Source organism: Amphiprion ocellaris, chromosome 11, assembly GCF_022539595.1.
Source record: "Amphiprion ocellaris isolate individual 3 ecotype Okinawa chromosome 11, ASM2253959v1, whole genome shotgun sequence".
NCBI classification, from domain to species: domain Eukaryota; kingdom Metazoa; phylum Chordata; class Actinopteri; family Pomacentridae; genus Amphiprion; species Amphiprion ocellaris.
In genome coordinates, this window is record NC_072776.1 from 9,535,415 (window position 1) to 9,547,897 (window position 12,483).

Consider the following 12,483-nt stretch of genomic DNA (forward strand, 5'->3'; position numbering starts at 1 on the left):
TAACTGCAGAATATTCTAGTATGTCAGTCCTGACTCTGAAATCAATGAGATCTGTTCACAATCAGTCAAATCCTGCTGTTTATTCACCTGTTCATGCAAACACTTCGAACAGTACAGCAACAGTTAATTTCTAAAAGCATTATATTGTGATGATGGAGACTTCCTAAAGATTCAATTGGATTCCCACCATTCAAAAAAAAAAAATCCAATAACGCTGCTGATGTTGGTTTGCACAACACCACACTACTAATATCAGTTTGCAGAACTGATTAACTTGGGAGCTTTGACCATCTGTCAGAAATATTAATCAGACCACAATGCACTCTTCAGACATGAGCTTGTCTGACAGTATATTAAATGTACGCTGACATCAGTTGTATTGACTAAATAAAGCTGGTTTTAGGTCCATCACTGGATTCCCAGGTAATCTATCTATCTATCTATGTCGCTCTGTTTCTGTGTATTTATAAAAGTAAATTTGCTGACACAGACTGCAGAAACAGTGAGGAAGTTAATTCTTGAAGCATGGTGTCATCTATAATGACAGGGTAAACGTCGCCCCTTCTCTTTGTTCCTTAGCCAAAGTGTCACTTGGCAGCTTTGTGATTCCATCCTACTCTTTTCTGATCTCAGAGGACTACTAGTGGTGAGATAAGATGCCTAAGTGAATACAGTCTACAATATGCAATTTTATTCATTTATTATATGAAGATAATTTTAAAGCAATAGCGTTTTTGGAAAAGTGTTCGATTTCTTGCTCTGAATCCCAGTCTCATGCCTAAATATGAAGCCAGCAGCCAGCTAGGTTAGTTTAGCACAAAGTCTAAAAACAAGATCGTACCAGACAAAAAAACAAATAAAGTCCAAACAAAACTGGCACAAACTGGCTCATCTTTAAGTGAATTTTAATACAACCAAGCAGATATAGAGCAACACTGGCGTCCCACTGGAGTGTTTTTGACCAACTGATGAATTCAAGTCCAATAATCATTGGCCTTTTAGTTCCAGCCACCTGTGAAAAACATCTGGGCCTATCTAAAGCATTTACATATTCAGCTTTTATCCACAGTCAACAGTTTAACTCACTGCCACTGTGCACAGGCCGGAACTATGCGGTCTGTAACAAATAACCATTTGTTTTTATGAATGAAATTGCTGGAATTAATGGTACTATAATCCAGCTAAGATGAATTTTACCTGGCCATAAGAGGAAGCTTCAGTGCTGGTGCTAGGAGGAGCCTCTCTCTTCACTTCAGGAGCTGTCTCAGGAACCCGAACCCTTACAAAGTTGATGACATGGTGCAGATTGGAGAGGAGATTGGTGCCTGGGAACCAGCTGTCATGACAGTGTTCCTCAATGCAAGGCTCCTAGAAGCATAAGGTTCAGTGAGACACTGGTGGACACAGGAAGTCAACACAGTGACAAAAGGGGTTGTAGCTCAGTCCTCCTTATGTCTCACCTCATCCTCCTTGTTGTCTTGAACCTGATTGTCCAAGCCCAGCTCAATCAGGTACAGCACCATGCACAGCACATGTTCAGACATGTTCTGGTGATCCATCCATATCTAGAACATACCAAATTATTAGTTTACACTGACAAACCAATACAACTTAAGGCTTTGAGTAGTACAGTTTTATAGAAAGCAAAATTATTATATTGGGTAAATTATGAGGTATATTATCATCTGCATATAACACATTGTATTCCCTTTCCCATTAATGACACTAACTGCAAGTCTTGTTACACTTAAAGAACTGCTCATCCATCAGTGAACGTCTTTTTTCAATATATTTTGCCTCATCTACATGACGAGGCCTCTTCATTTTCTGCACTTTGTCAGTCCTGTACTGTACCACTATCTCGTAACATGTCAGCACCAATTAACAACCAAGTCATATTACCTGTGCACTAATTGAATATGCCAAACATTTAGCTCAAAGTGTAAATTGAGATGCAAGGACAGTGCTGTATGATACTGCATGAATAGTCGTTGAAAGGCTCACCTTGTAAAGCAGAGTGAATATCACAATGTGCAGTGTCTTGCAGTGCAGCAGCCTGATTAGACCTTTGTAACACGGGTGCAGAGGAGTCCTCTCCTTGTACGGAGGCCACGGGTTGCCAGTGTGAATGCCAAATTGTTTCAAACTAGGTAATGTCATCATCCACAAAAAGAAAAAAAAAAGAAATCAGAGAAACAATCAGCAACACAAAGAACATAGCAATTACCATACAGAGCATGCTAGTTTACATATGACATAAGCTTCAATTTCAACAGACAACAAGATGCTGAGAGAAACACACGCTTGGTGGAGTGACACCTAACATTGTTCAGAGAAAATCACTGTACAAAAGATTTCAGTTTATGCAACAGAACAGCCAATGGGCAGGACTCTATTAGTGATGATGGGATCATTATTACATGAACCAAGGCCAGCCTGACAGGCAATCCATCATATTCAAACAGAGGGAATGAGCAACATGAGGCTGGTATCAGACTCTGAAGGTGGCACTGGCAGCTTCAATATGTTTGAAGGAGAAATATGCCTCAGTTTCATCTGTATTATACACACCAAATGCCTCCCTAGAAAAGCTCACAATGTGATCCATCCATACATCCATAAATTACAGCTATACCAGAAGAGGTCTACAATCCCATTACAGAAAGGCTATCTTCGCAACTGCCATTTCAAACACAGAGGCACTCGGTAAGGGACCCTTTCAGTCTAATTAGCATTTTCACAGCTTCTAGCAACCTGAAAGAAAATTAACCCCAAGGTATCTCCTTCCCCACCAAGCACATGTTTGTCTTGGGAGACGTCTGTAGCACAATCAAACGAGAGAGATTTCCTCAGTTCTGTTACAATTTAGCCTGATTTATTGATTTTTCTCGACAGCTATCTAATTGAAACCAATCTCCAGCAGCGGTACCAGCCGGTAGACCTCACCTCTCTTATCATATCTCTTCATGAACAGGTGAGAGAGGTGACCCTGGGAAACTGAACAGAGCTTGATGCTGGCTGGTTTTTATCATGGCTGACTGAACTTAAACACACCAACTAAAGTACCGTGAAGCTAAAACAACATGTTGTAGACCATGACAGAAATGTACACAAAGTGATAAAGAAAGCACCCAATAACATGAATAAGACATTTATTTTGGGGAAATTAAGGCAACACTGTTAACTTACAATGCTGAGTATCTGTCCATTGCTGACTGGACATCACGCCGATAGACTGTTCTGAGAACGACCATGATGGGGTCAAACTCTTTCTCCCACACCTCGGCTAGTTGAGAAAAAGGAGAGAAATGCTTTGCAACCATCTGTACAAAGTGACATTGATTCCCTTTTTTCCCTGTTGTGATCTTCTCTATGTAAGTGGTGTAAGCCTGCCCCCAAGTGGTGTTCAGAGGACTAATGACAGAGCAGATCTACTGCTCAGACCTTTCAGCCTCAAACTGATCATTTCCAATCGGTACTAATCACAACTAAGAACATAAAATGAATGTTATGAAAATCAATATATTAAATTTGATATAGATGCCAATATAAAAGTGAACATTTATTCTTTAAGTGCGATGTGTAGAACAGTCTTTGGACAAGAACACAATGAGCATTAATCTGTCTGATACTATATTGGCAAAAGAAACCTAACAAGTAATGGGCCAGGACTACTTGACAGTACAGATTCTAATGTGTTGAAAAATGCTTAAGCCACCATGTAAATGCCATTTCTACTGTAGAAAAAAGACAACTTTGTCCATACACGTGACATCTAATAGTTGCTAGAGACAAAAGTACTGCTGCTGTATTCACAAATTATTTGTTACAATTTCAGCCATGAAATAGCAAATAAAACATGATGTTTCTATTTAAATACAAAACAGAGCCCAGTGATTTGTATAATACAAATACTAAACTAGCAGTCTTTTAAATATCTATTTTCAGTTTTTCTCCATTTTCACCCAATTCATAATGCTCCTGAATAGTGCGGTCTTTGACACAGCTAACTCTACTGATGGCCAGTAATGCCACAGACATATCTTCATGCTGCCCCAATTAACAAATTTAAATGCTTAAAAAGCATTAAACACAAAGGACAATAATCAATGGTGTCTTCAAAAATCCATAGACTTGTGTGCAAAAAACAGGCCTGGGACTCGCAACTCAGCTCTTTGCAGTGGCAGATATTAACTGTACACCTGTGCCACTGTGCCAGTCCTAATCCTAAAATCAATATATGGCCAGCACAAAGTATTTGATGCACACAAGAGTAATAGGCTTAAGATGTATTTGAAAATGCCTGAATAAGTAACCTGTCTGATGTCTGGACTGGGATGCTGTCCAGTGCTGACAGCTCACTGATAACTCATACAAAATATAAGAAAATGCAGCATCAGTTCTAGATCCACAACCTTTACTCTGAGTTCTGTACTTCTTTTGTCAGCACCTGACAGCCATCGCATTGTCACATCTTTAATTTCGTCAACAAATTTCCATTTTGTATGACATCTATGACAGAGGTTAATCAGTTTCTGTCCACCAGAATCATCCTACCTTTTGGGGTGTACATTCCCTGTTGCATGGAGCCTCCAGGTTCGAACACCGGTGCTTTGAAGTCAGCCACAGCAGAGAGCATATCCTCGAAACTACAGCTACCTGGTACAATGCCACTCTTTGGGTTAGGATTCTCAGGAATCTAGGAAAACACTCTTAAGGAAAGTATGGCTTTGGACAACTACAGATAATTGGCCTTTAATGCATGTATTAAGTAGTAAAGGATACAAGATCTAACAATGCACTGTGTGTACGATCATTCATACACAACTGAGAGACCATCTCAGCACGAAGGATCTCATCATCTGTCATCCCTGTTGATAAAAGCGAGAAGAGCGTAAAAGCAAATTGACAAACACATAATTTTATATGGACAAAACAACAGAGACGTCTTACACCACGACAACACAATCCTACATAAAAAACCTGTCAAAATCACTAGTTTTTAGGTTTAGTCAGACTATGATCAAATTAATAGTCTTTTTAAGAAAAAAGTCTGCTTGTGTCACCGTCACTTTAAAAGTTTTTCGGTGGTCTCCAAGAAGGATGAGTCGATGTCAATGTAAAACAATTGAAATCAACTAAAATTTCTTGCATTAAGTCAGAGATCCATTGTTGCAGGGACTTTTACAAAGGACTGAGACAACCTAGGGTCCCCTAATTATAAGCACTTTTGCTTCCCTGGGGTTCCCTTTCATGTACATCTGCTGTAAACTGCTTTGGTAGAATATATTTATCTTTCTCTGTGCATGAATTAAAAAAATATATATATCTGAACCTCATGTTATCTCCACAGTGAACAAATTACTTTAAATCAAATGTTCTTAGGAAAGACCGACACTTCTTAGAAGCGTTGTACCTGATAAAATAAGTTTTCTCCTTATTGTAGCAAAGCAAAACTTTCAAACATCCTGGGTTATAAGATAAGCAATTAATAATTTACAAGTTTAAAGAACTGTGCAGAAAAGTAGTTGCTACTCTGGTGTGCAGCTTCTGTTGTACCACTTACCCAAATGAATACGAAGGCTCGTGAGTATAACCAGAAAGGTTAGCGCTCCTTCCAGCATCGGTCTCTCCTGCTCAGAGTCCAACACAGCGTTCTGATGCTGAGATGCCATGGTCAACAGGTCAACCACTTTAAACCTGTGTACGAGAGGGCCGTGTATAAAATACCAGTCTGTGAATTAAAATGCTTAATGCAGTATGGTGATATTAAAACTGGGAGTTACCTCTCAAAAACACTTGAGATAAAGTAGTCAGGATCTAGTCTTGATGCGCAAACCTGCAGAGATAGCAAACGTTTTTTAAAATGTGATTAAAAGGTGAAAATATTGCTAAGTATCAGTGATGGTGAGCACAGTCTGTGATCCAACAGTCCTAACCTGGAGCAGATAGATGTCTGGGTCAATCATGGAGTTGCAAAAGTGGGACTGCACATACGTCATAGCCTGTCCCTTAATCTGCAGACCATTCCTGACCCACATGTTGCTGTGGATCTCTGACAGGCATGCCTACAGCCGCAAAGAGCAAAGTTTTAATTAGCACATGGGGGCAGACTTGCAGAAGACGTGCAGGTAAATGTAAATGGTAGATGCGTGTATGGCCACCGAGAGCTATACCTGGATTTGAAGTGGATGCACCATGATCTTCATCAGCATCTCCTGGTCAGGCAGGAGGCTGTCCAGATCCAGGCCTTGGCATTTCACAGCCTGACAATTTTCAACCAAGCAGTTAGCTTTTAACCCCACATTAACGTACGAGAATAGATTGCAGATTAAGATATGAGAGCTTCTGACATACCTTACTGAGGAACATGGCATAGTAGCGGTGGAGAGGCAGGTGAAATGTCACTTGATTTGGAGCAGGCTATGGGAGATTTACAGTCAGTTATGAGAAACCAGGGAGGAGAAAGTTTCTTGTAAATACAGCGGTTTGCTATCTAAAAGTACCTCATCAATGAAGCCAATGGCATCAAACCAGATCTGCAGGGTCTCCAAACAGTAGCGAACCACAGTTTTAGTGTATTCCTGCGTCTCCTGTTCACAGACAGTTCGACATGTAACACATGTATATAGGATTATGCAGTAAGTGCTTTGATGCTTTAGATATATGCTGCGTTAATCCTTTACATAATCAGGAATGCACACAGGAGCAATGAGTGAGAGACGTCTGAGTGTAAAGACAGGACTTACTTTGACTTTGCAGTGTGTTAAGAGACCCCACATTGGTTGTGCGCAGGCCTCAAGCTCTGCTGCAAATGCTGCATAGTATGTCTGAGACTCAAATTCCACATGTTCATTCAACTCCCGCTTATTGAGGTTCATACCTATCACAGCAGGAAATGGATTCAAAAGTTAGGTAATGACCACATGACACACGGATTGTTAATGCTCATATATCCACTCAATGGGGAAAAGAAAAACTCTTTACGCCTTAATATATTTCGTTGTCCATGCACATATTAAAATGTCTGCATATATGTGCACAGCATAAAGCTATACTTGATAAATACTGGTATCTATTAAATATGTCAGTTTATAGAAAGAGCAGTGCAGTGCACATTGATAAAATGTAATAGTGACACTGATCTCAAAGCGTCAGCAAGAGGATACTGAAGCCCACTGTAGAGGGCTGAGTGTTATTTTTAGGATGGTGGTGGAGTACGCATGGCAAGTGAGCAAAGAGTCAAACATTTCCCATCTCACTTTTTCTATGAAGTTTTTTTTCATTTTAGTGAAGAACAGATGAGCTCCATCGCTATCTGACTAAGCATATTGGAGGTACATAAAGCTGAACCAGGTGCAATCATTTAAATCAAGTGCTGTGTTTGAACTCCTAACACTTGAATCAACAGTCAAGAGGTTTGAGTACAGTGAAACCACTAAACCCAATACAAGTGACCTAGCTTGATAAATAACAATATGAGAAGGTGCAGTTTTCCCACACATAGAATATTAAGAGATCAAAGAGCAACACCTCTTTCATGAACATCTTTCTCACTTATGATCACTTATTCTCTGAATTACCAGGTAGGTATTCAATAGGTGACCTAGCCTCACAGTTCTTCTGTAATTCTGCAATAAAGATGCTTCATTTATGGAGGGAATAGCTTCCACAAATGATGTATGGGCAATGAATTGCACTCAACTGTTTGAAATGCCCTTCAGCATGCACAATGATTCCTGCACTCCACAACCATCAGTGAGTGAATTTGTGTGTAAATGAGTAGATGAGGGCTATAGTGCAGCACAATAAGTACTGAGCCTTACCTTGGAAAAATGACACAAAGCTCATCCACAGCATCAACAATGAGTGGTCCTCCAGGAACTTTTTCGCTACACTTTGGTGTGAGAGGATGTTAATAAAATCACTAACTAGGGGCCAGTAGGTGTTGTTCTTCAACAGTGCTTCACTGCAGTTCACCACAACATGGCGACTGTTCTCTTCGTCTAAAGGAGAAACGGGGAACACATCCACGTTAGCTAAACGATATCTCAAATTAGAATTAAAGCAAAGACAAATATGTATAGAAAGACATAAGCTAATACACTTGCAAGTTACACAAGTCAACACCTGGCAGCTATTGAGAGTTCACAATGATGTCTGCAGTATTAAAAACTGCACTAAAAAATTTAAAAAATCACGCTTATTTCACTTGGAGTCTGCACAATGCGATAGGCCAAAGGGATGAAACATCTGTGCATGCTTTTCCAGCAGTGACAATGATTAAAAATACAAAGCAAAATTTGCAGCTGCATTTCCTTCTTCTGAAAGATGCCCAGTTTTCTTCTTATGACATTTAACATGCTTTATGTATGAGTTATGTATGATGAATCAGCCACTAATATAAAAATAAAAACCTCCTGGAATAACGAATCTTTTGAACAGATATATATAATTTTACATTTTATGCTGAGATACTAAAATTCCAACTTTTGTTTTACCGTTCATATTACTAAAGAAGTTAGAAATATGAACCATCTGAAAAAGCTAGTTATGTTCCTCAGATGTAGTGAGATTTGGTGGCTCAAATTCGGACCATTTGCTTTTTTCTTTACAAACCATAATAATTCCAAGTGCAATGAAGCATGTTAAATCAAAATAATGACATTTCCGACACATTTGGGCAACTTACCCTGAAGTTCACTTTTAATAAGGCAACTCTCCATCATGTAGAGGAGGACAGTGACCATGATGTCCAGCAGCTGACACTCCTCTGTCACATGTCGAGCCAGTTCCTCATTGCTGAACAGCTGCACGCTAATATGTACAATGCGGTTGGACATTGTATCCGACTCGTGGCTTTTCATCAGTGTTTTCATGATGAAGGCGTAATGCTGAACAAATGTTTTCGTAAATGTGATCTGCCAGATTGGAAGAGAATAGGCCAAAAACATAATTAAAGCTTACCGTTTTTATGCTGTGTGTTTTCAGGAGGTTTCAGTTTGCCGTAACACATACTGTATAGCAAGCATTATTTCGGTATAGAAGAGTCTATACTACTAAATGCAATAAAAAATTATATTACAACAAATGACCAGAAATGCATTTAAAAGCAAATATAAAGAGAAAATACCTTGTAATCTTGATCTGGCAACATGTTTAAAAGGAAGGTGACCATCTTCTGAGGAAACTCGTATTTTATTGTCCAGAACAGCAGCTCTTCCAGAAAGCATTTATGCTTCAATGATTCAATAATACACGTGTCTGCAGGGACAAAACACGCATAATAAAAAGGCAGTTCAGTTCTCTTTGTAAACTGGTGTATTCGTTTTTCTTTACGTATACCTTTGGTACTGCTACTCAGCTTAACCCTCTTCCTCTGACCAACAGACTGCCCTCCATCTTGATCCTCCTGTGAGAAGAAAAAACAACAAGAATTTTAACATATCTTCAAACCATTTAACCAAAAATGCAGATCGCTTCATTTAAATTACAACAGACTAATCACATATGTTCATTAATGATATAATTAATGTACCAATTCAATATCCTGAGCACAAAGTGAATACAATTTAAGATATTACTGTAGGCTCAGGAACGTGTTGGGTATGTATCATTATCATGTATATCATATATTTTACAGACAAGTAGACAATAACAGACCAAATTATTCAAGGACTGATCAAGTCTAAAGAATCAAAGATGATAACACAAGAATCTTTTGGAGACTAAATTAAATTTACATTGAAAATAGTTATCTAATGTGATATGACGGCACATACCTCTTTACTAGACTCGTCTATAATTCCTGGTCCAATGGTTCCTGAAAATACAAAGAAAAACATTTGGCCACAAGACAAGTAGCTATTAGCAGCACCGAACACCACTGCAAAAACACACACATAGATACCACTGAAGGAAGAATGACAATCTGTGGTTATGGTGTTTAAAACAGGAAGTGGCACATTTTCAAGTCTCTGTAGCGGTATATTTTATTTGATTATGTTATTAAAATTATATCATACAGGAAGATTATGTGGCATTAAACAGCAAATTGTGTATTCTGTATAAAAAAAGAGGCATAGAAAGAAGAATTCTGAACGGCAAATTTGTGCACTGCGGTGTCAATTATTTGATTGCTTTTCGATTTGTTTAACATTAAGCATAACATTATGCTTCAATCTCAGTTTGCTTGATGTAAAAAGGAAAGTTTATTGATAGCTTATCGTTTCTGTCACACACACAGGGCCAGAAATCATTCAAATCAACAAGACAGTGTTCTTGAGAAGCATATGAAGATGAAGTAGTAAAGAAGAAGTAAAGAAAACTGATATAATTACAGCGAGTTTAGATGGTTAATGAAAGTAAACACTCATGTCTGCTTACCCAGCAGAACCATCGCACCTCCTTCAGCACCAACTGTGGCATCAGCAGCGGCACCTTGAGCTTTCTCTTCCACAGACACCAGACCCGAATTCTTCAACGCTGACAAATACTTGTCATAGTTCTTTTTAGCGTACACGTTCTCTTCTTGGCCTGCAAGAGTGAAGTAAAATAGAAACTGAGACAACAGTTAAAATACCTGTAATAATGCTCAAAGTGAAAAACAAAAAAATCTCAACATACAAGATTTTTTTAATGGGTGATGGTGCTTAAATATAATACAGCAGAATATTTGGCATGTGCAGAACTTAAATGAATGAAAAGCATTGCTGTGGTATGACAATGCTTCATTGAACAAACTCTACTACAGATATTTACCCCTGCTCAACTCCTTGAAGGTTTGCTGATTGGTCAAGATCTTTGTCAGTACCGTCCTCATGGCTCCTCCCATCTTTGTGAGCTCCTCCAGGAAGGTGATCTGAGGCTCCAGCTGTTGCAGAACTTTCTGTAGATCTCTCTCTGTTGAGGTGTCTGGTGAAGCAAGATAAGAAACACGAGGCATTAGTGCCAGCACATTATGAACGTCATTAAGGCAGTAAACAGTTGTGTAAAACTGGTATCTGGTTTCCACAGCAGAATCTTATTTGCATCATATATTCAACAGGGGGACCATATCATATGTAAAAGATGTAGTGGAAATGAACGAAAGTATATGGTTTTATGCTTTTATTATGATGGCTCTGAAAGACCATTTCAAATTATTTTTCCTCGTTACAGATTTGATTTCAGTTGGTCAGTGGATAAAAGTATCCATTGTACAGATCGTCCTCACCTGGTTCAGTGTATCCATCTCTCAGGTACTGTATGATACACAGGATAAAGCGAGGAAGAACCATCTCTGACATCAAGAGAAGGTCCCGAGGTATTGAGGGGACATTTTCCCCAGTTCTCAACCGATGCCGTCGGCAAAAGCTGTCAGAAAAAAAAAAGTTGATGTCACTTACAATTATCTAAATTGTCTTTACTCTCTCTCCTTCGGGAATCTTTTTTTTTTTCAGTTTAAATCATTCTAACAGCCAAAAATTTCAGTCAGGACTTCGTAACATTCCAACAAAACTGGAAGGATGGGTTTAGGTGTAATATTATTTCTAATCTGCATTTGCTTTCATAGACGTACTAAGTGTGCTTACATCAAGATGTGTAGTTTAACACTGGATGTGGTTGAGGTTAATGATGGCGTGATGCAAAACAACACACATATTACTACATCCTTTGCTCATATTGCTCAAGGCTGCACTTGATCGAGATGAATGAGTCGGCAGGACAGTCTCTCCAAATATTTTAGAGCACAATGTTTCTGACATCAAATTTTACTGAATTATTTTAAATTATTTTACACATATGAGAAGAGGAAAAATAGAATCAGTGGTCCTCATTCCACTTGTAGGTTTACTGAGAGTACAAACAATGTAAGACGGTGTCAAGAGCAACTATAAACTGTCACATAATGCTTTTAAAAATTCTTTACATGGTCCAATGTGCATCATGGCCCCATCAGTGTACTGTACCAAAGTTATCTAAGTCACCATTCACATTCAGGAGTTGGATGTGATGTTTAGGTCATAACCTAAAACAATCTCTGTTCAGCCGATCTTGCTTTCTAAACATTGAGGCCTTTCACTACCTCTCTTAGCAGGCAAAATGATGGAGCGGGGCTTAAAAACATTCTTACCAAAGGTGTCATGGACAGCTCACACATGGGCCTTCCTCATACAACATGATTTTCATTACATTTAGCTCAAGTGATTACAAATGTCAACGTGCACTAAACATACATAAATGCATGGTTCAAATGGTTTAAAAGGGTATGCACATCATTATATTTTTTTGACAATAGTGGCACCAAAATTTTGATCGTAAACAAAGCACTGACATATATTACTAGCTAATAGTCCTAGATCACAGTAATTTGTTAGTGAAAGCATTTATATGTAAATACTGTTACAAAAACTTGTCTTTGGGATTTTATTCAGCTCCGTCTATCTCATATTTTTATTATTTAACATTTTATTTCGATTATGATTACTCATTAAGTTCAAT

General features: G+C 38.5%; 1 protein-coding gene across 2 annotated transcripts in view; it reads right to left on the reverse strand.

Moving 5' to 3' along the window:
- The window catches only part of ubr3 (ubiquitin protein ligase E3 component n-recognin 3), a 48,111-nt gene that overhangs the window by 34,589 nt on the left and 1,039 nt on the right, over positions 1-12,483 (reverse strand). For both annotated transcript variants that reach the window (XM_023286370.3, XM_023286371.3), the window contains exons 2-22: positions 11,216-11,355; positions 10,762-10,914; positions 10,387-10,536; positions 9,783-9,823; positions 9,346-9,412; positions 9,134-9,264; positions 8,693-8,921; positions 7,827-8,006; positions 6,750-6,883; positions 6,507-6,593; positions 6,358-6,423; positions 6,177-6,266; positions 5,940-6,068; positions 5,787-5,839; positions 5,567-5,700; positions 4,786-4,871; positions 4,558-4,699; positions 3,190-3,286; positions 2,005-2,146; positions 1,461-1,565; positions 1,198-1,368 (exon numbers count right to left, since the gene is read on the reverse strand). In XM_023286370.3, the coding sequence (XP_023142138.2) occupies positions 1,198-1,368; positions 1,461-1,565; positions 2,005-2,146; positions 3,190-3,286; positions 4,558-4,699; positions 4,786-4,871; positions 5,567-5,700; positions 5,787-5,839; positions 5,940-6,068; positions 6,177-6,266; positions 6,358-6,423; positions 6,507-6,593; positions 6,750-6,883; positions 7,827-8,006; positions 8,693-8,921; positions 9,134-9,264; positions 9,346-9,412; positions 9,783-9,823; positions 10,387-10,536; positions 10,762-10,914; positions 11,216-11,355 (2,527 nt within the window). The remainder of the gene's footprint in view (positions 1-1,197; positions 1,369-1,460; positions 1,566-2,004; positions 2,147-3,189; positions 3,287-4,557; positions 4,700-4,785; positions 4,872-5,566; positions 5,701-5,786; positions 5,840-5,939; positions 6,069-6,176; positions 6,267-6,357; positions 6,424-6,506; positions 6,594-6,749; positions 6,884-7,826; positions 8,007-8,692; positions 8,922-9,133; positions 9,265-9,345; positions 9,413-9,782; positions 9,824-10,386; positions 10,537-10,761; positions 10,915-11,215; positions 11,356-12,483) is intronic.